The sequence below is a fragment of the Rhinopithecus bieti genome, unplaced genomic scaffold (assembly GCF_001698545.2).
Source record: "Rhinopithecus bieti isolate Rb0 unplaced genomic scaffold, ASM169854v2 scaffold_12155, whole genome shotgun sequence".
Taxonomy (NCBI): Eukaryota; Metazoa; Chordata; class Mammalia; order Primates; family Cercopithecidae; genus Rhinopithecus; species Rhinopithecus bieti.
The window spans coordinates 3,814,387-3,836,164 of NW_016807423.1; the positions used below are offsets into that span (position 1 = coordinate 3,814,387).

Here is a 21,778-nt window from a genome sequence, read left to right on the forward strand (position 1 = left end):
TTAAATTTTATTTATTTATTTATTTTTTATTTATTTTGAGATGGAGTCTTGCTCTGTTGCCCAGGCTGGAGTGCAGTGGCGCCATCTCAGCTCACTGTAACCTCCACCTCCCAGGTTCACACCATTCTCCTGCCTCAGCCTCCCGAGTAGCTGGGACTACAGGCGGCTGCCATCACGCCTGGCTAATTTTTTGTATTTTTGGTAGAGACAGGGTTTCATCATGTTAGCCAGGATGGTCTCGATCTCCTGACCTTGTGACCCACCCACCTTGGCCTCCCAAAGTGCTGGGATTACAGGCGTGAGCCACCATAGCCGGCCTCATTTGCAAAATTTTATATGTCCATATTGCTAATGAAACTGTCTCAATAGTCCCATAGACAGTTGTTTTTGAATAAACATAGAAATTGACCCTTCTGCTATTAAAGCCTGAAACCTGCATTTGTTTTATCTGAGTTCCCTCTTCAGGAAAGGACCTTCAGGCTCCTTAAAAACGGAATGTCAAAGAACTGAAACTCACCAGATCACTGCACTGGGTGGCCCTTGGCTCCTCCCTAGTTCTTGTTTTCTTACCCATGTTACATTTCTTCCCTGCTATATAAACCCCCAGTTTTAGTTAGTAAGATATGGATCTGAGACTGAGCTCCCATCTCCTTGGCTGCAGCACCTGATTAAAGCCTTCTTCCTTGGCAATACTTGTCCTCCCAGTGATTGGCTTTCTATGCTGTGAGCAGCAGGACCTTGACCAAACCCCTGGTGTTTCAGTAATATATTTTGTTTCCTTGATCAGGAACGTCTTGCTCGTGGCAGCTTGGCTGCTGTGGGCTGGGAGTCTCAGAAGCCCTCCTAAGCAGCTGCCCATCTAATTTTGGCTGGAGGTGAGTTTCCATCTCTCTCTGGCCCTGCCATAGCCAGCCCCAACTTTGTTCCTGATTGCCTTGGAAGAACTGCCTTTGAAATTTGACATCTGTACCCAGACAGGTGAGTGTCCTTTGTGGGTCCAGACAGCAGGATCTGCTCCTGTCAATTTGGGAAATTTTTAAAGGAATTTCCATTTGTAGGTGGAACAAACCCAACGGCCTGAGAGGGAAGCACCCTGACTGTTTCAGTACGGACACTCTTGGGGACTTGTTTGTAATTGTGTGTTGTGTCCCAGCAAGTGAGTGTCTCTCTTGGGTACCAGACAGTGGGATCAACTCCTCTCAATTTGGGAAATTCCTTATGGAATTTCCATTTGCAGGTCGATCAAGCCCAACCAGCAGAGAAAGGAAGCACCCTGACCGTTTCAGTTTGGACACTTGGGGCTTGTTTGTTGCTGCAGCAGTTGGATAATGTTTTGGTGATTGTGTGTGTTTGATATAGTCATGGGAAATCAGAATGTAGCCAACTTGATGTTCTTTTGCAATACTGTTTGGCCCCAATCTTGTTTGGAATCTGGAGTTTGCTGTTGAATGGAAAAGTGGGATGGAGTCGCATGTATCCAGGCTTTTGTGCTGCTGTTGTAAGCAGAGTCAGGCTTGGTTAATGTGTAATGTTTTCCTTTGGTGCTGTTTAGTTAGCCCCAGTGTTCTTTGGAGTCTAGGGAAGTTTGACCTTTAAAAATCAAACTGCCATGGAAACTGCTTTACCCAAAATTTCAGTTCACATTCTTCATTGGATTAACTATTGGGGCAAACAACGTATAACTATGTAAAACCAGTGAGCTTGTATTGGCATTTCATGGCTAGAGTTCCAAGGTAAAAGTTACTGGATTTTTGTTTGTGTGTGTGTCTACATGTCCATTTGTATGTGTTTATTTGTATGTACACTTATTGTTACATGTTGTGTCTACCAAGTTGGCTTATAAGTAAAAGAGCACCCATACATTAAGTAAAAATGTCCAAGCAATTTTCAAGTTCACGTGACTTATGTAAATCTTGACTAAACAAACAGGCTTTAAAATTATTCGTAAAATGAAAATAGAAATGTTTTCAGAATTGTCAGCATACATTTTTGTTTGGGTTTTGTATATGTCTCTGCTAGATATTCTGAGGTTTCAGTGTTCGGCATAGAAGGTTATAAAGCTATTAACCTCACCAAAACAAAATGATCTTGGTTTATATGCCTTCTTTGACAGATAAGACTAATTTAATGTTGTTAACGTGAATCTTCTGAGTTATTGGCAAAAATACCTATGTATTAACTTTGAGGCTCTTTTGGTGAGCACCTAATGTTCACTGGCTATTAAGAAAATGGTTGGACTGGGTGCAGTAGCTTATGCCTGTAATCCCAGCACTTTGGGAGGCCGAGGCAGGCGGATTAGCTGAGCTCAGGAGTTTGAGACCAGCCTGGGTGACACGGTGAAACCCTGTTTCTACTAAAAAAAAAAAAAAAAAAAAAAAAATTAGCTGGGCATGGTGGCTTGCGCCTGTAGTCCCAGCTACTCAGGAGGCTGAGGCAGGAGAATTGCTTGTACCCGGGAGGCAGAGGTTATAGTGAGCCAAGATTGCGTCACTGTACTCCAGCCTGGGCAACAAAGCAAGACTCTGTCTCAAAAAAAAAAAAAAAAAAAAAAAAAAAAAAAAAAAAGGGACGTGGTTAACAAATAAATAACTAACTTTGTATGATTGTGTCTAATACCTGTTTTCAGAAGTAATCTAGATAAACTGTTAAAAATGAAGAAACCGGGCCGGGCACAGTGGCTCAAGCCTGTAATCCCAGCACTTTGGGAGGCCAAGACGGGCGGATCACGAGGTCAGGAGATCGAGGCCATCCTGGCTAAAATGGTGAAACCCCGTCTCTACTAAAAAATACAAAAAACTAGCCGGGCGAGGTGGTGGGCGTCTGTAGTCCCAGCTACTTGGGAGGCTGAGGCAGGAGAATGGTATGAACCCGGGAGGCGGAGCTTGCAGTGAGCTGAGATCTGGCCACTGCACTCCAGTCTGGGTGACAGAGCTCGGAGACTCCATCTCCAAAAAAAAAAAAATGAAGAAACCGAATACATGTCAATGGGATAAATGTTTTAGGTAAACTTTTTGTGTAATTTAAAATCTTAAAATTATTTTTGATGCTCATTGGCTATCTGGGTCATTTCCAATTAAGAAAGGGTTATGGGCTGGGTGTGGTGGCTCAGACTGTAATCCCAGCACTTTGGGAGGCTGAGGCAGGCGGATCACGAGGTCAGGAGATGGAGGCCATCCTGGCTAACATGTTGAAACCTCATCTCTACTAAAAATACAAGAAAAAAACGAATAAGCCCAGGGCATGGTGGCAGGCGCCTGTAGTCCAAGCTATTTGGGAGGGCTGAGCCAGGAGAATGGTGGTGAATCCCAGGAGGTGGAGTTTGCAGTGAGCCAAGATCCTAGCACTCGTCACTCCAGGTCTGGAGCGACAGAGCGAGGGACTCCATCTCAAAAAAGAAAGAACACCTTTTTTTTGTAAACAATGGGTAGGGGAGAGAGATGTGAAGAAAGTTACGGATGATGAAGATTATATTTTTCTCGGTAAGGAAGGTTATAAAGAGATGTATAATAAATTTGTATGAGAAAGAATGTTTGTAATGGATGAATTTTTTGTCCCTAGAGACAAAATGACTGTTTTTTTTTTTTTTTTGAGATGGAGTCTCCCACTCATGTCACTCAGGCTGGAGTGCAGTGGGTGCAATCCGGCTCACGCAATTCTCCGCCTCCCGGGTTCAATGCCATTCTCTCTGCCTCCAGCCTCCCGAGTGAGCTGGGACTACAGGTGCCTGCCCACACCACACCTGGCTAATTTTTTGTTACATTTTAGTAGAGACAGGGTTTCACTGTGTTAGGCCAGGATGGGTCTCGATCTCGCTGACCTCCATATCGCACCTGCCTTGGCCTCCCAAAGTGCTTCGGATTACAGGCATTGAGCCACTGAGCCCAGTCAAATGGGACTGGTTGCTTTAAAGAAAAATGAAGAAGAAGAAATCCTGGGCTGGATGGAAAAGGTGCTCAGGCATGTTGCTCATGGTCTGTGTAAGTCACATGTAGTTTGTTTGTTTCTTTGCAGCATACAGAGAAATTAAAAGTTAGATAATAAAATATTCGTTTAAAACCTGTATAGGAATTGGAGAAATTTTGGATAATTAACATTTTTATAATTAAAATTTTAGTCTTGATGGAAGGTAAAAATAAGAAATATTTTAAAGACATGGGCATTGGCAGTTTGGCAATTCTTTTTTTTTTTTTGAGATGGAGTCTAGCTCTGTGCACCCAGGGCTGGAGTGCAGTTGGTCGCGACCTACTCCGCTCCACCTGCCAAAGGGGGGGGGGCTCCGCTCCCGGGGCTCAACACCATCTCCATGCCTCAGCTCCTGAGATAGCTGGGCACTTACAGGTGCCTGCTGGCCCACACCAGCTAATTTCTTCTTGTATTTTTTTTCTTCTACCCTAGCAGACGGCGGTATTCACCGGTGATCAACGTGTTAGCCAGGATGGGTCATCTGCGATCTCCCTGGGACCTCGTGATTCCCAGCAACGCCCTGCACCGTTGGCTCCAAAGTTGCTGGGATTACAGGAAATGAGCATCAAACTGAACACATAGGAGCACATACAAAAATTACTATATTTATTTATATATTTATATATTTATTTATTATTTTGAGACAGAAAGAGAAGATAATCGCTCTGCACGACCAACGGCTGGAGATGCATGTGAAGCCAAAGAATCATCAGCATACAACTGCAAAGCATACCACCTCACCAGGGATCTCACCACACAACTGATATCATACATGCCCTACAGCACACTAAAAAACAGAGTAAACTGAGAAATAGAAATAAAAGACGCAGACGAACAACACAAACAATCGGCCCCGGCTAATTTTTCCTGTATTTTTTCAGCTAGAGACGGGGTTCACCGCTGTTAGCCCAGGGCATGGGTCCGATCTCCTTCGACCTCGTGCATCGCCCGTCCTCGGCCCTCCCAAAAGTGCCTGGGCCCATTACAGGCCTTGAGCCACCGCGCCCAGCCGGCAATTCTTTTTTAATACAGTTAAGCATGAAGCCAGTTTAAGTGTGAAGCCAAATCTCACATACATGCTTGTATCGCTTCACACTGTGTTTGCTGTTTTGCATGAATAATGCTGGCACTGGAGTACTTACTAGTAGGTCATGTGCCTAGAGTGAATTTCTTGATTGCACAGGATGTATGGTGATATTGGTGGACTTAAGGATATTGAATTGTGTATGAGGAATAAAATATTCATCATGTGGTTTTTTTGGGCTCTGGGTAAATGGCAGTCTCTAGGGTAGACTGAGTGGGGAAAATGGTGGCATTGGTTTCCTGTTTGTTTTGCTTCTAATTTTTATTTGTTTGCTGTTTGTTCTCCTTTGTGTTTTGCTTGTGTATGCATGTGTATAAAATCATCCTGTTCTTTTTTTTTTTTTTGAGACGGAGTCTCGCTCTGTCACCCAGGCTGGAGTGTAGTGGCCGGATCTCAGCTCACTGCAAGCTCCGCCTCCCGGGTTCACGCCATTCTCCTGCCTCAGCCTCCCGAGTAGCTGGGACTACAGGCGCCCGCCACCTCGCCCGGCTAGTTTTTTTTTGTATTTTTTAGTAGAGACAAGGTTTCGCCGTGCTAGCCAGGATGGTCTCGATCTCCTGACCTAGCTAGCGATCCACCCGTATCGGCCTCCCAAAGTGCTGGGATTACAGGCTTGAGCCACCGCGCCCGGCCATCCATGTTCTTTAGTTTCTAGTGGAAGGCTTTTATAAGTTCTGAACAGAAATAGTACATTTTATATTGTTGTTTGGAGAGGTGGATGAAAGTGGAACTGTTTGAGTGGTGTTTGTTTCTAGTGTGAGTCACTTGAATCAATAGTTTGTGTTGGTTTTAGATCTTTTCCTTTAATGAAGAACTGTGATATGGGTACAAAGTTTTAATGTTCAGGAAATATTGGCCTTGTCCTTAAGGAAATTATATTGATTAGAATTTCTCTCAAACTAATTTAAAGTGACATTCACTTGGATGAAGTAGTAATAAAAAAAAAAGGTGAGACTTTCTAGTAATTTTTAATCTCAAGCTGTTTATCACTGATGGGCCTTCATGTGTGTACTCAAAACAAAATATGTTCAGATTTTAATACAATTAAGCATGATGCCAGATTTAGTATGGAGTCAAATCTCACATACATGCCTGCATGGCTTACATTGCTGCAAATCTCACAAACAACTCTATTTTTTATTTTGTTGCCTGCGCTTTTGTGTCATTCACCAAATAAATATTGCCAAATCCAATGTTAAGAAGCTTTTCCTCTATGCTTTCTTCTAAGAGTTTTACAGTTTTAGCTCTTCTGTTTAGATCTTTGATTCATTTTGAGTTAACTGTTGTATATGGTGTAAAGTAAGGGTCTACCTTAATTCTTTTGTATGTGTATATCCAGTTTTCCCAACACTACTTCTTGAGAAGACTGTCCTTTCCCCACTAAATGATCTTGGTACCCTTGTTGACAATCATTTGACCATATATTTGAGGGTTTATATCTGGCCTTTATATTCTATTCCATTGGTCTGTATGTCTGTTTTTATGCCCGTATCACACTGTTTTGATTGCTATAGCTTTGTTGTAGGTTGTGAAATCAGAAAGTATGAGACCTCCAAACTTGTTCTTCTTTTTCAAGATTGTTTTGGCTATTCAGGGTACGTTGAGATTACACATGAATTTTAGAATGGATTTTTCGGTTTCTGCAAAAATGTCATTGAGGTTTTTTATAGGGATTGCAATGAAATCTTCAGATCACTTTGGGTAGTACTGACATCTTAACAACAAGTCTTCCAATCCACCACTTACTGGTATTTAATTTCTTTCAGCAATGTTTTGTAGTTTTCAGTCTTTTGCCTCTTCAGTTAAATTGATTCCCAAGTATTTTATTCTTTTTGATGCAATTGTAATGCAATTGTTTTCTTAATTTCCTTTTGGATAGTACACTGTTAGTATATAAAACTGCAACTTTTTTGTGTGCCTTGATTTTGTATCCTGTAATTCTGATTTTGATCCTTTGTATAAAAATTTTCCTTACCTCCTTTGGAAGTCTGGAGGATTTTTTTCCTTATACTCTGGTGTTCTGAAATTTCAAGATGATGGACTTGATGTGGGTCTGTTTTTAGCCACTGTGTTGGATAGTAGGTGGATCTAACAGCTTCTTAAACAGACTTTTTTCTGTTTTCAGCCCTACCTTCACTTCCACCTCCAGAGATATCTGCTCCTGATCATTGCTGAGCCTTTTGAGGGTTTTGTGGCATACATTAGATTTCTTCCAGGTTCACCACTCTGGCTTCTGGGTGGGGGTATATTGATGAAACACAAGTGACAGGAGTTGGTATTTGTTGAAGTTGAGGACTGGGGTCACAGGAATTCAATAGACTTCTCTCTCAATTTTTGTGTATGTCTGGAAATCTCCATGATAGTAATATGAAGAATCTGGCTATATCACATGGCATCCTGAGGAGGTCTCAACTGAATATTTTGTTAGGATACTTGGACGTATTTAAGACTTTTTTTTTTTTTTTTTTTTTTTTTTTTTTTAAGACAGTGTCTTGCTCTGTCACCTGGACTGGAATGTAGTGGTGTGATCATGGCTCACAGCAGCCTTGAACCTCTGAGGCTCAGGTGATAAATTTTACTCTAAAATCCTCACACCTCAGCCTCCCAAGTAGCTGGGACTACAGGCACATGCCATCATGCCTGGCTAATTTTTGTATTTTTTGTAGAGCTGTAGTTTCACCATGTTGCCCAGGCTAGTCTTGAACTTCTGGGCACAAGCATTCTGCTCGCCTTGGCCTCCCAAAGTGCTGGGATTACAGGTGTGAGCCACGGCACCTGGCCTGAAACATTTTTTAAGAGAAGTTTTGCAATTGTTCACATCTGTGCTTTATTTTCAAGAGAAGAGAAGATGGTTTCACCTTTGAGAAGTCAAGTATGTCAGTTTTCTTTTCTGTTTTTTTGTTTCTTGTTTTGTGTTTTGAGACAGAGTCTCACTCTGTCGCCCAGGCTGGAGTGCAATGGCACAATCTTGGCTCAGTGCAACCTCCGCTTCCCAGGTTCAAGCAATTCTCCTGCCTCAGCCTCCCGAGTAGCTGGGACTACAGGCCTGCGACACCATGCCCAGCTAATTTTTGTATATTTAGTAGAGACAGGGTTTCACCATGCTGGCCAGGATGGTCTCGATCTCTTGACCTTGTGATCTGCCTGCCTCAGCCTCCCAAAGTGCTGGGATTACAGATGTGAGCCACCGCACCCGGCCCCAAGTATTTCAGTCTTTATGACACATGCTGTGCTCTCACATCAACTCTGTAGGCCTGGTATTGCCACTTCAGGTACTACTCAGGGTTTACACTTGTCTCAACTTCAACCCTAGCCAAAAGTGCACAAAACGACAACATTAAATACATATATAAGATTTTACATCTATGTATTTAATTTGTTATTAAATATATATAGTTAGATAGTTGAAGACCAAAGAAAAGTTGCAAAAGTAGTACAAGGTTCCTGTGTACCATTCAGCCACCTTTCACATCATAATCCTATGTGGCCACGGTGCAAGAAGCAACTGACACCTCAGAGACCCAATCCATAGCTATGGGATGTTTCAGTTCAAGCCTCTAATCTTTATTCCTGAATGCAAACCACCAGAAAACAAAAACTTGAACCGTGTTGGCTTATTTGCCACAGAGATGCCTTAATCTCTTGGTTTTATTGATTGTCCAGATAAGGAATGGATACTTGAAAAATGCTTCTTTGGGGCCTGGAAGCGGCATATGTAATTAAAGACTGTTCATTGTTACTCCACATTCCTTTCCTAAGGATCCATGTGCTAAGTTTCTCAGAGAATTTATTGCCAGGGAAACGTTTGTTTCTCCAGAAAAAAGCTCCCTTTTGCCATACAATAAGAATGATATAAACGATCATATTTCTTTGTTTCTCTTTTTGCCTTGGCCGTCAGAAATTCAGAGGAACTTTAGGATATAATTGCAGTAACTGACTCATTTAATATTTATGTAATTATTTCCCCTCTTCCTTTAAATAGCTTCTCATCTTGCTTTTGTCTTCATTTTAATTGTACAGGTTCACAATCCCTTATTCACTATTCTAAAATGCAAGAGGATCTAAAAACGGAGTGCCTTTTTAAATTCAGGAAGCTTAGTGTGAATATTCATATGTCACTACAGAAATACTAAAGTGTTTGATTTCAGGGCATTGCCCCAGACCCCTCTGGATATGTTATATAAAGTATTCACTTTCCAAAATCTGAAAGAGTCTGTATTCTGAACTGTAGCTAACCTCACGGATGTCAGCCAGGGGACTGTGGACCTGTGTGTGTCTGAGTGTGGGAAGGCCCTCACGGATTCCTCAGAGAGCAGGCACGTGTCCCGGACAGGATCCCAGACGGCTATGTGGAGATGTGACCTGATACAGAAGGAAGCCAAAGGGAGACCTGCCTGCGGCTGCATGAATCCCTTCGTCCCAATGCCCATCTCCCCTGGTCACTGGTGACATTACCTGTCTCTGAAACTTCTTGTGGTCGGACTTTCTTGGTCAGTTTCAGAGCTGCTTCGAGGTCATAAACTTGGGACCGAGTGAACTTCAGCTCCCTGCGGAGCTCATTCATTTCCTTGAGCAGAGAGACATTTTCCTGCAGAAAAAGGGGAAGATTGAGGGAGTGTGGACAGATGCATGGTCAGTGGGCACATGGCATGCCCTCCTGGGCTGAGTATATGGGGAATGGGCAGGGTTCGGCCTGGATCCAGAACTCTGGATCCTCTACTGGGGCCTGAGCCTTTATTCCAGCCTATTGCTCAGCCTCTTAAGGAACCAGCTAACTTACCTTCAGGTGGACTCAGCACCATTCCCCCATCCACTTATGCTTGTTGCAACGTCAACAGCAACAACAATGCTTTTCCACGCACTTTTTATATGAGTTTAAATGCATCACAACAACCCTATGGCTGGGTTGTTATTACAATTTTACTGAAGAGAAAACTGAGGCACAGAGAGGTATATGACTTGCTCAATTACACAGCTAGCAATCGGTAGAGTCAGGATTCCAACCCCAACAGTCTGGCTCCAGAGTTTGTAAGCACTGTGCTGTACTTCATTCATTTTTCATTCATTTGCTGAACCCACATTTATAGGTTATCTGGGAAGTGCATAAAATGCAAACAGAAATAGGACATGGTCTGCCCTCAGCAGCATGCTATTTAGTGAGTAAAACAGAAAAGTACATGGATAATTAACGTCTGCTACATCCATTGGAAGCTCACTTCTCTGATTTGTGTTTGACAAATATCCATCCATCCATTCATCCATCCAACCATCAACCATCTACCTAATAAATGTTTATAGAGTACCCATAATGTAGTCATGCAATATTATAGAGATACTATGTTAATCCTAGAGTATAGAGAGTAAATCTTAGTTTCTGCTCTTGAGGAGTTTACAGTTTAGTGGGGGGTGTGGGTACAGTTTAGCATGGTGGCCACCTTGCTGTGATGGAGGAGTGGGCCTAGAGGAAAGATGCTTACTTCTGTCTGAATGACTAGGGTGGATTCCTAGGAATTGACTCCCGGGCTGAGGCTTGAAGGAGTCACCAAGGAGACGGCAAAGGTGTCCCAGACAACTAGAAGAGCAGGAGCAAAGGCACAGAATATGACACAGCTGATGGGGGTGGGGGAGACCTGCAGCAGTCCTGCATCACTGGAATGCAGAGTGAAAGGAGGGGAGTCGACAGGAGTGAGAACGAAGCTTGCTTGGGGGCAAGGTGCAGCCTCTGCACTCTGGGACCAAACAGTCTCTTCTCTCCTCTTTTCCCACACCTCAAATCTCTGCCTTCCATTTCACACCTAGCACAAGTACCCCAAGGAGGAGCCCCATCCCCAAGGGCCCAAAGAGACTGGCCACTTTGCTCTTAGATCCCACAGCCACAGTGGCTTGTCTACAGCAGTGCCTCGTGTATGACCATACAAATACATCACCTGACCACCTTGTTAGCTGCCACTCTGACTCATAGGTCTGGGATGGGCCCTGAAATCCTGCATTGGACTTCCAAGAGATGCTGCTGCTGGTCTGCAGGCCAGACCACACTTTCAGTTGCAAAGCACCTGAGGGTCCGCACACCAGAAAAGGCAGTTGCAGGCCAAATCTACATAAAATGGACCTGTGCCAGGAACAAATTGTGCTTCCACTTGGGACATTATCTCATGAGTGGGGGCTATGGAGTCAGAGCCCAGTGAACAGGACGGTCTTAAGCACTGTTCTCCCTGAGCTGTGACAAACAGTCCTCTGCTGTGGGGAGGTACCTGTGGAGCCCAGGAGGGAGCAGGGGTCGGGCTAGAGACACCGCAACAGATTCTTTTCCTCCAGAAATGCTTCATCTAAAGCACAGATCTACACCTTTAGACTTCCAGTGTATTACTTAATGTCAGTATTCCTTACAATATAGTTTGGATGTTTGTCTCCTCGAAATCTCCTGTTGAAAATTGATCTCTAGTGTTGGAGGTGGGGCCTAGAGGGAGGTATTTGGGTCATGGGAGCAGATTCCTCATGAAGGGCTTGGTGCCATCCTCGTGGTAATGAGTGAGTGCTTGTTCTATTAGTTCCTGCAAGAACTAGTTGTTTTAAAAGAACCTGGTCCCGGCTGGGCGCGGTGGCTTACACCTGTAATCCCAGCACTTTGGAAGGCTGAGGCAGGCAGATCACGAAGTCAGGAGATCGAGACCATCTTGGCTAACACAGTGAAATCCCGTCTCCACTAAAAATACAAACAATTAGCTGGGCGTGGTGGCGGGTGCCTGTAGTCCCAGCTACTCGGGAGGCTGAGGCAGGAGAATGGCATGAACCCAGGAGGCGGAGCTTGCAGTGAGCCAAGATGGTGCCACTGTGCTCCAGCCTGGGCAACAGAGTGAGTCTCCATCACAAAAAAAAAAAAAAACAAAAAAAACAAAAAACCTGGCCCCTTCTCTCCTGCTCCCTCTTTTGCCGTGTGACATGCCTGCTCCTCTTCCGCCTTCCATCATGAGTAAAAGCTTCCTGAGGTCTTGACCAGAAGCAATGCTGGCGCCATGCTTCCTGTACAGCCCTCAGAACTGTGAGCCAAATAAATCTCTTTTCTTTATAAATTACCCAGCCTCAGGTATTCCTTTATAGTCATGAAATTCTCTCTCTCGGATGAAATGCCTAGTCCTCATTGTCAGCCCCTCATTCTTCATGCTAGGATCTGTACTTGTGTTTCTGAGTCATATGTTTTCTCCATTGAATGCTTTACCCTTTTAACCAACCCAGGCCTTGGTGACTGTGGTGTGATGGGCCCCCCACCAGGTTACTTAAGGATGTATGCTCACTGTCTGAACCCTCAAGGCCAGGCAGTTAGTCAAGGCCATGGTGCCCAGCTGAGGCGCAGGTGTCCCTGAGAATCCAAACATCCTAGAAGATACCTGAAAACCTACCAAGGAAAACAGTCCCATGGCACATACACTGTAGGTGAAGAGCCAGAAAATTAGCTTAAAAGCAGCTTAGAGATGGGAGGCAATGCAGGTCTCTAGAGCTGTCCTGCAGCTGCCCAGGAGTGCCCCGCATGGAAGACCTAAATAAACTCATCTACTCACCAAGCTGGACTTCTCATTCTTTGGTCTCCCCAGTTTGGGAGGGAGGGTGGGGAACATTCCAGTTCCAGATTTTTCTCGTAACAGTGATAGGTTTCCCACATTTCCTTTCCAGATGCTGCTGGTAAAACTCTGCTAGATCCTCCCATGGACCTTCTCCTTGCAGACTTGCTATCATGACACGATCAATTCAATACATATTTATTGGGTTATGGACCTTGGACCTTGCCTTGCATGTTAGAGGTGCTCAATAAATATGTGTGAAATGGATGAGAAAATGAATAACTAATGCAGTGGATACCAAACCGAGTAAGATGAGATTCTTACTAATAAGGAAGTTACAAACCAAGGGATAAGGGAGAGGTGAGAGATCAGAACAGAAGGGAGGGTCTTAGAGCCACAGGGGCAAGCTTGCTCGCTCCAGATCTCTCTCCATTTCTCCTTTCAGTAGGCTTTGCTAAGCTTCACTTCTCCTGATCCTCATTAAATAACTCATTAATAATCATCAGAATAAGCACTAGAAACTGAAAGCACAATTCGAGTTCTCTCACAGTTTGCATCTTTAGTTGCTTCCTCTTTTTGGTCATCTCCTTCCATTCTGTCACTGAGTCCTGTTGATTTTGTGTCTGATCTGATTCTGATGTTCACCCTTCCTGCTGGTTTGTCACCAGCTCTCAGTGCTCTCCCCTGTTCTGCTGTAAAGGCCCCCCTGCAAGTGGAGCCCTGTCCTGGTGTCTCCCCACCCCCTCCACCCTCTGCAGCCCTGTCACTGTGATTGGGATTTCTGGCTCCTGGGACCTGTTGGTGTGAATGCCTGTTTCTGACACCCCCTGCCAACCTCTGACATCTTCATGATGCTCCCTCACCTACATGGGTCTCCAGGGCTTGATCCTTGTTGGAGTATGATTGAGGCCCACCACTCAGTGCAGCCTGACTCTCTTGTTCTGTTCATTCATTCATTCACTTACTCATTTAAGAAAAGTAAGAACCAGTTCCTGAAAGCTTACACTGATCACTGTGCCAGACGTGGGAGGTCCCGCTTGGCTCCAGTGCAGAGCTGCCATGAGAGGCTGAAGCAGGGGCCCAACCCAGTGTGAGGAGGGCTCCCAGGGGAGACAGAGGAGAAGAGTGTTCCAGGCCCAGAGCCAGGAGGTTGGAAAGGAGAACCTAATAGGGCAGGAAGAGCTTGATGATAACAACAATAAGAGTAATCACAATTGCAAGTGTTGACTGGACCACTGCAATGTATCAAACAGCGTGCATACAGTCCCTCAGTTCCTCCTTACACCAACCTTGTGAGGAAACTGAGGCCGTACCTCAGTGGTAGAGCTGGGGTCTGAACCCTGTCATGCCTCCATCCAGAGTGCCCTGTTCCTCCATGACTACTGCTTTCTAGGCTCTGCTGTCCCCCTCACATTTCTGTCACCTCCATTCCAATACCTCACATAGTATCATGGCCAAGGACACTCCCAATATATATAAGTTGGGCTACCCGAAAATGTTTTCTGGGATGGCCTGTGTTCTGAGGGGTCCTGAGGTCACACTGAGGTCAACTGTTTATGCTTTGGATGGCTTTGTGAATTAAAAATGTGAATGCAATGGGTTTGCTGAGCCTTCTCTTCCTGATCGTTCCCTGGTTATTTGACCTCCAAAAGCCCCTCCAATCCTCCATTCCCCCACCCAGGTCTACATAGCTGCAGAGGAAACCTGACCTGGGGTCCACCAAGGTGCCAAGTCTTGGGGAATGTGAAACTGTTTATGTAAAAAGCTTTCTAAGCCAAGGGGCTCTGCCAAGCTGTCCAGGACTGCCTTTGACGTTTGGAACTGACTGATGACCCCGGCAGGTCTTTCCAGACCTCCGTATTGAGCAGAGAAGAGAAGGGAATGCCTACAGCACCCCCTAATGGCATGGCCTGAGTCGATGCCTTTAGAATACGGCAATACCTCACAGCCCGGAAAAAGCAGGCAACAGATTTATTCCATGGACTTGGAATCCTTGCATCAGTGACATCTTTCTGGAACCCACAGTTAGTGGGCTCACCATCTGCCTAACTGCACAAATGAGCCATCCTGGAATCCTCCGTTCTTTCAGCCTTCCTCCCTTGTCTAACCTGACATTTCTATTTGTCATTTCTACTCCGAAATGCCTTTTGACACCACAACTTTCCCCTTTCCAAGTCCTTCTCATCTACCCTTAACATGAAAGTCACTTCCTAACGGGTTTTTCTGCCACCTGCCTCTTTCCCCACCAGTCTTCCCACCTTGCCAATGGAGTGTTTTGTGTTTTCAAAACAAAGACACCCCTACCTAAGAAACTTTGGGTGGAGCCTGTTGACAGGACAAACTGTACTTTTTGGCATGGCAGGGAGGCCCTTTTCAACATGACCCTCAGCCACCAACCATTTCAGTGGGTTCTTCTCCACTTGGACACTCTTCTCTTGGATTCCTGGGTCTCCAAGCACCTCACAGGCCTCATTCTTCTCTGCTTTTTCTCGGGTTGTTCCCACAGCCTGGAAGGCTCTTCCCTGACTTGTTCCACGATCAACCTCTACTCACCCTTCAAGGCCCAGCTCAAATGCCCCTTGCCCCAGAAACCTTCCACAAGTCCTGAAGGCATCACTGAACCCCTTTTCCAGGATGAGCCCACAGCACTGCATACAATGAGTTGAGCAGTAATTATTTTTATCTGGTCCAGGTTCCCAGTGATGAACTCCTTGAGAGTAGGAACACTATCACATTCATCTTGGAATCCTCTGTGATTGACACGGAGCTTGCTGTACAAGAAGCCCTCAAAAAATGTGTACGGAATGAATAAAATGCGTGTCCTAGATGTTTGTATCTCATAGCAACTCTTATTTTCATATCTGCCAGTGTGCTGAGGAATGGAGTGGGGAGGCTGAGCTCCTGTCTGAATATACAAATGAGACAGTGACCTCATTTTCTGTTATTTTCTAATGAGTTACTCTTAGATGCCATGTTTGCCGCGGCCCTTCCTCAGCCTTTTTGGATTGAAGTGCCAGAGCCATGGCAACCTGAAGACGAGGTTCAGCTAGCTCCTGACCAGCACACACCAAGGCCACCAGCTGAGGGTCTGGAATCAGTTGTGCCGTCCACCCTCCACCCCCTGCCACCTGTAGTCCACAGGCACCAGTGGCCCATCCTGTGATGGACTTCTAGGCTTTCCCACTGGATTTCTACCTTGGTCCTTGGATAGGTCCTTTGCTTGGATGACGAGGATGGAAATTGCCTTTTTTTTTTCCTTTTTTTCTTTTTTTTTTTGAGACGGAGTCTTGCTCTGTTACCCAGGCTGGAGTGCAGTGGCGCGATCTTGGCTCACTGCAAGCTCCGCCTCGCGGGTTCACGCCATTCTCCTGCCTCAGCCTCCCTAGTAGCTGGGACTACAGACGCCCGCCACCTCGCCCGGCTAATTTTTTGTATTTTTAGTACAGACAGGGTTTCACCGTGTTAGCCAGGATGGTCTCGATCTCCTGACCTCGTGATCCGCCTGCCTCGGCCTCCCAAAGTGCTGGGATTACAGGTGTTAGCCACTGTACCCAGCTGGAAATTGCTTTTTTTTGAGCACTTATTCTGTACCAGGCCAGTGCCTGGTGCCTCATATGGTTATCCCATTCGATCTTGCAGGAACTCCCCCAGCCCTCAGGTTGCTGTTTTCTTCCCTGTTTTACAGATAGGGAGGGTGGCTCCTTGAGTTAAGGAATTTACCCAAGGTCTCCTGGCAGAAGAGTGGCGGAGCGGGGTAAACCAGGGTCGGCACAGTGGTTTTGAAAACTTTTTTTTTTTTTTTAATCTTCCAAGCCTTTTGCCAACAAAAGAGCCCCACTGTTATCAACAAGCAGTCTCTTTCTGGTTGAAGGGGTGCGGACCCGGAGACCTGCACCCCTGCCACACACCCCACCCCGGGCCCCTTTTACTTCCTGCAGTTGCTGGAGTTACTTATTTGGATCCATGGGACTCCCCAGCACGTAGGTTACAATGCTCCTGGAGAAAATGTTCTTCCAGGGACTTCACTCTGCTAGCCATCAGGGAGGCCCCGCTTGGGTCTCCTCTGCTTTCCACCCCACCCTGGCCCAGCACCCTCCAGGGCATGGGGAAGCAGAAGAGGACAGGATGCCAGCCCCAGCAGCCTCATGCTGATGCTCACACCCTCTGGCTAGCCTGTGGTCTTCCTTCTCCTACACCGATGTTTGCTTTGGCTGCTTGGCATGGACAGAGGGACCCAGTTCCTCAGGCCTGTGCTCTGGTGATAAGGTACAGAGGGTGCTCAGTGATGTCAGCAGCTGACAACGCCTCCTGCTGTCACCCTGGTTCCCCTTCCCTGCTTGCTGCACTCCAGAGCCCCAGGTAGTGGCTCAGTGTACGGCTGCTGGTGTCTCAGGGCTCCACCAGCTGGAGGCACTTCTATCTCTGGGCCTCTGACAGCTTTCATGGCCACGGAGTAGGGCAATGGGTAGATGGACTGGGCTGCTTTTCAGTGGGGACTGGTCGTAAGATGGCATGAGACCAGCCGTGCCTGGGTCTGGCCTGAATCACAGTGTGCTCTGCCCAGCTGTGTATGAACTGGCCAAGCTGGGAACTGGTTTGTTTCAATCTAATTGCAACCTGTTCTCATTCCAGTATTTTAATTACGGCATTAAAGAAATGTGAACATAAAAAGGTACGTGTTTATAAATGTGATTCTGATGTTCCCTTTTGATACTAATTCACATTAATTGCCTCAGATGAGACTGATACCCAAACAGAAATCTGGCAGAAGAATCCCGACTGGCAGTCCTGATAACGTGCCTGTGTGGAGGCGGCAGTAATGGGGTCAGGCTCTCTGAACAGCCTATGAAGGATCCGGGGAGGTGGGTGTGAGGTGCTTATTAAACCAGAGTGAGGCCAGCTCTGGGAGGGTGTGGATAACTTGGGACACAAAAGATAAGGGTAGGGACCTGAGGCACCAGAAAAATCAGATGAGGCGTGGCCTCGAGATATGGGTAGCAGAATAAAAAGGAGCAAGACAAAGTCAGGTGAAATGAGAGTTGGGAACAGAGGAGAGAAGGGAGAGTGGCTCAGGAGAGCTAAAGATGATGTGGATGAAGGTCTAGAGGGCCCAGGGGCTGATGAGAGGAGTGGGGCAGGACACAAGTATGCTCTGGATAAAGATGGGGTAGAAAAGAAGAACAGGGTGCCTGGGGAAGGGAGGTGGGCATTGGTGGGGTGGAGGGCAGGGTGCAGCATGGAAGTGCCTAGAAAACCTCCTAGGTGAGCTCTCAGCCACAGTCACAGCCAAGATGAGGTCAGAGGAGAGGAGCCAAAATAAGACTTTAGGGGGAGCTACTGGGCCCCCAGACACCTGGGTAGCTCTGAAGACAGGTGGTCTCAGAGGGACCCTTGATGGGATCTCTCATCTTGGATGGCTTGGCCTCCACAGGGGCCGAGGGGAGCGTGCAGGTACCTGCATGATGCGGACGTAGTCTGTGCGGTGCAGCTCGCCTTCCTTGACCACCTTCTTCTTGAGAGTGGCCAGGTTCCTCTCCAGATGCTCCCGCTGCCGGGCGTACTCCTGCTGCAGGTCTGTGTTCAGCCCTGCGATCTCCACCTGACGGGGCCCAGGAGATCCTCAGTGAGGGAGAGGAGACCCTGGAGGGCAGGGCTGGCAGGAGGGGAGGCTGAACTTACCATGTCTGCTCGCTGCACGTACTTCTCAAAGAGACCTCGAATCTTCTCCTTCAGCAGCCGCGGCTCCTGAATATAGGCTACACAGTTGTGGAGGTCTGTTTTGAACCTTTTGACAAGCGCTTCCAAGTCTCGCTCCTGCAATCAGAGACATTTCCTTCTGGCACTGTAGGGTGCTCTCCAGGTGGAGGGGCGGGGGCTGCAGGCAGAGGTTAATGGCACAGAAAGGGAAAAGAGACACCTCATCTGGGACTCACAGCTGACCACCAGGGGCCACACTGGGCACAGAGACTTAGATGGGCACAGAGCCAACAGGTGGAGGCACGAAAAGTCTTGTGCACCTGCCCTCGGCTGGACACCTGGCCTGAACAGCCTACATGGGGCTTCATCCTTAAGAGGCCACACAGATGGGCTTCTTTATTGGCTCTGGTTTCCTTTCAGGACCACAGGCCTTAAAAGATGAAAGGAAGCTCAGGTGGTTACCCATATCCCTTTAGAGTCAAGGTAGACGGCATCATTTCTCTCTTGCAGCTTCCTGGCCGGGGCTTCCACGTCCCCTGTATTAGCTCATCCAGTGCTTACCCAGTGCTCGATAGTCAGGAGCGCTGCCGTGAGGGGTCAGGTTGGTTTATCTACACACTCGGGCTAGCGTCCCCTCTTCATCATGCTTTTACCTGTCTTCCCCAGCCCTGACCTGGAGAAAGTCTCTCCTTTCTCTTGCTGCCATCCATGGCCCTTTCTACATGTTCCACCGTTTTCCACCTCTCAATGTAACTATTATGCACATGCCACAAACCCCTGATCATCGTCTTCAGCATGGAAAGAGCAGGATCTGTATCAGTTCACATTTATGGCTCTGCAGCTGCTAGTGTTACCTAGTGCAGAGTTAATTAATGCTTACTGCAGAAAATGGAAAGTTCCAATCTTTTTTTTTTTTTTTTTTTTAGACAGAGTCTCGCTCTGTCACCCAGGCTGGAGTGCAGTGGTGCGATCTTGGCTTACTGCAACCTCCGCCTCCCAGGTTCAAGCAATTCTCCCGCCTCAGTCTCCCAGTTAACTAGGACTACAGGCACGTGCCACCATGCCTGGCTAATTTTTGTATTTTTCGTAGAGACGGGGTTTCACTATGTTGGCCAGGCTGGTCTTGAACTCTTGATCTCGTGATCCGCCTGCCTCGGCCTCCCAAAGTGCTGGGATTACAGGCATGTGCTGGGATTACAGGCATGAACCACTGTGCCCGGACGGAAAGTTCCAATCTTATTCAACAAATGTTAAGGAGTGGCCTGTGCTAGGGAAGAGGGCACAACCGTGTCCAGGCCCATGTTCAGAAAACCTAGATTCCATTATTAGCTCTGTGTGTACTACCTAGCTGTGGGTGCTGGGTGAAGTTTCTTAATCTCCCAATTTTGGGGGCCTAATTTTTCTTATTTGTAACAGAGAAATGGGAATCGATGATCTTTGAGGTTCCCCTGGCCTCTGCAATTTTTTGGTTGTCAAAGCCTTAAACCAGTGGCAACAAAATTGCCTCTCTTGAGTATGTACTTTCCTCCGCCAAAGAAGCCAAATGCTACAAATATTCCTGCCACGCTGACTTGCCACCTCCTTGATCACTTACCCAAAGTGATTTTATAGTCTCAGATGAGTTCAGTGATGTAAATCTACATGGGCCTGAAAGCAGGCAGGGCTGGGAGCAAGTAAAGAATGTGAGTTAAAATGGGAAACATGTCCTCGCAGTGGGCTGGCTCTGTCTCTTGGAAGCCAGCTGCCCATTGCAGATAGGTGCCAGATCCCGAATCCAAGAACTGCCAGACTCTGAAACCCTCACACCTTCTGTCTCTCTCTGCGCATCTCCTGATCAGTGGCTCTCAGTTTCTGCCACAATTCTGTGATGTTCAGCTCCAGTTGAGTGTTCTGCTTATGGAAATTCTCCAGTTCGGCTTCCATCTGTAGAGAACAAGAGAAACGAGTCAAGAAGAAGAAAGTGAGATAATGAAAACTGTGTTTGAGAACCATAGTCTTTCGGCGGGGATGCTGCCCCCGATACCCGGGCATTTCTTTTCTCATCCCCTTCTGTGTCCTCTGGATCAAAACCTTTCTCTACTTGCTTTCCTAACAGCTCCCCACCCCTGGACTGATATGCTAAACCAGCATCACGTGTTTCCACGGCCAGGCTGGGATGTTTTCCCTCTGAGTCACTTTCCCTTTCCTTCAACCATGCTGATTATTTTATTTTCTTGAATTCCTTATAAAGTGGTGCCACCCAAATACTGGAACCTCAACTCTAACCCGAGGCAGGGTTCCCCAGAGAGGCACCTTCCTCGCCTGCTTTGTGAAGTTGTATGAGCGAATCTCGACCCTCTGGGGCCACGGGTCATTCTAAAGCAGAAAGTTTGGAGGGACCAACATGTGGGCACCACCCATGTAAGGCATAAAACAGGAAAGGGGAAGCTGAGAAGGAGCCTCAGCCTCATCATTCTGTTGAAAGGTCTTAAAAAGTACAACTGAGAAGTGTCCTGTCTTCACAGGAAAACTAAGAAACCACCAGTGAGCTTCTGAAATATAGATTTTTTAGATGGAGTCTTGCTCTGTTACCCAGGCTGGAGTGCAGTCATGTGATGTCTATCTTGGCCCACTGCAACCTCCACTTCCGGGTTCAAGCAATTCTCTAGCCTCAGCCTCCCGAGTAGCTGGGATTACAGGCAACTGCCACCATGACCAGCTTTTTTTTTTTTTTTTGTATTTTTAGGAGAGACAGGGTTTTATCATGTTGCCCAGGCTGGTCTTGAACTCCTGACCTCAAGTGATCTGCCCACCTCGGCTTCTCAAAGTGCTGGGATTACAGGCATGAGCCACTGTGCCTAGGCTGAAAGATTTTTTTAAAATTCACTGTTGCATTTATATTAACCAAAGTCATGGGAATGACAACTGAAGTGTCCAATTAGGATGAGACAAGCCGTGCGTGAGCTTTCATTGACCTAATTCCTAATGACTTATGGACTAAATCTGGTGGACACTAGTATTTCTGTTAAAAGAGAGGTTTGCCGACTGTTTTGGGAGAATGGGATAGTTCACTGGGTTTTTTCACGGCTGGGTAGAGTAGTCCCTCCCCCTCTAGTCTATCCCAGGCCTTTGATCAAATTTTAAGGCTCTTGGCAACCTTCTGGGGGGTACCAGGAGGCCCTAATGAACCACATCCACGTTCTAGACACAAAGGGGCAGCTTTTAGAAGAACGTTTTCCTCATTATTAGAAGCATTTTGTATAGACAGAATAGCCCTCTGACCCAAAGCCTGGCATAAAGGTGGCATGCAAATATTTGATGAATGAACGAATAATGGCAAGTGTGGTGGGCAAAGGAGAGCAATAGTGAGGGACACAAGAAGAGCCTGAAACAAACTGCTTCTGGAAGAGGAATGATAAGATAAGAAGGCAGTGTTGGCAGAGTTATGTAGAACCACCTTGTAGGGGACACACATTGAGTGTGGGTATTTGCACAGCTA

At 46.4% G+C, this 21,778-nt stretch overlaps 1 protein-coding gene across 5 annotated transcripts in view; it reads right to left on the bottom strand.

Annotated features, from left to right (window-relative positions):
• CFAP57 (cilia and flagella associated protein 57) overlaps positions 1-21,778 on the bottom strand; it is an 85,929-nt gene that overhangs the window by 5,218 nt on the left and 58,933 nt on the right. For 3 of the 5 annotated variants that reach the window (XM_017881947.1, XM_017881948.1, XM_017881950.1), the window contains 5 exons: positions 20,107-20,223; positions 19,895-19,963; positions 18,283-18,417; positions 18,059-18,202; positions 9,503-9,635 (listed from right to left, as the gene is read on the bottom strand). In XM_017881947.1, coding sequence (XP_017737436.1) covers positions 9,503-9,635; positions 18,059-18,202; positions 18,283-18,417; positions 19,895-19,963; positions 20,107-20,223 — 598 coding nt within the window. Of the gene's footprint in view, positions 1-9,502; positions 9,636-16,492; positions 16,859-18,058; positions 18,203-18,282; positions 18,418-19,894; positions 19,964-20,106; positions 20,224-21,778 lie in introns of those variants that run through there. The other 2 variants (XM_017881951.1, XM_017881949.1) reach the window with 2 other exon arrangements.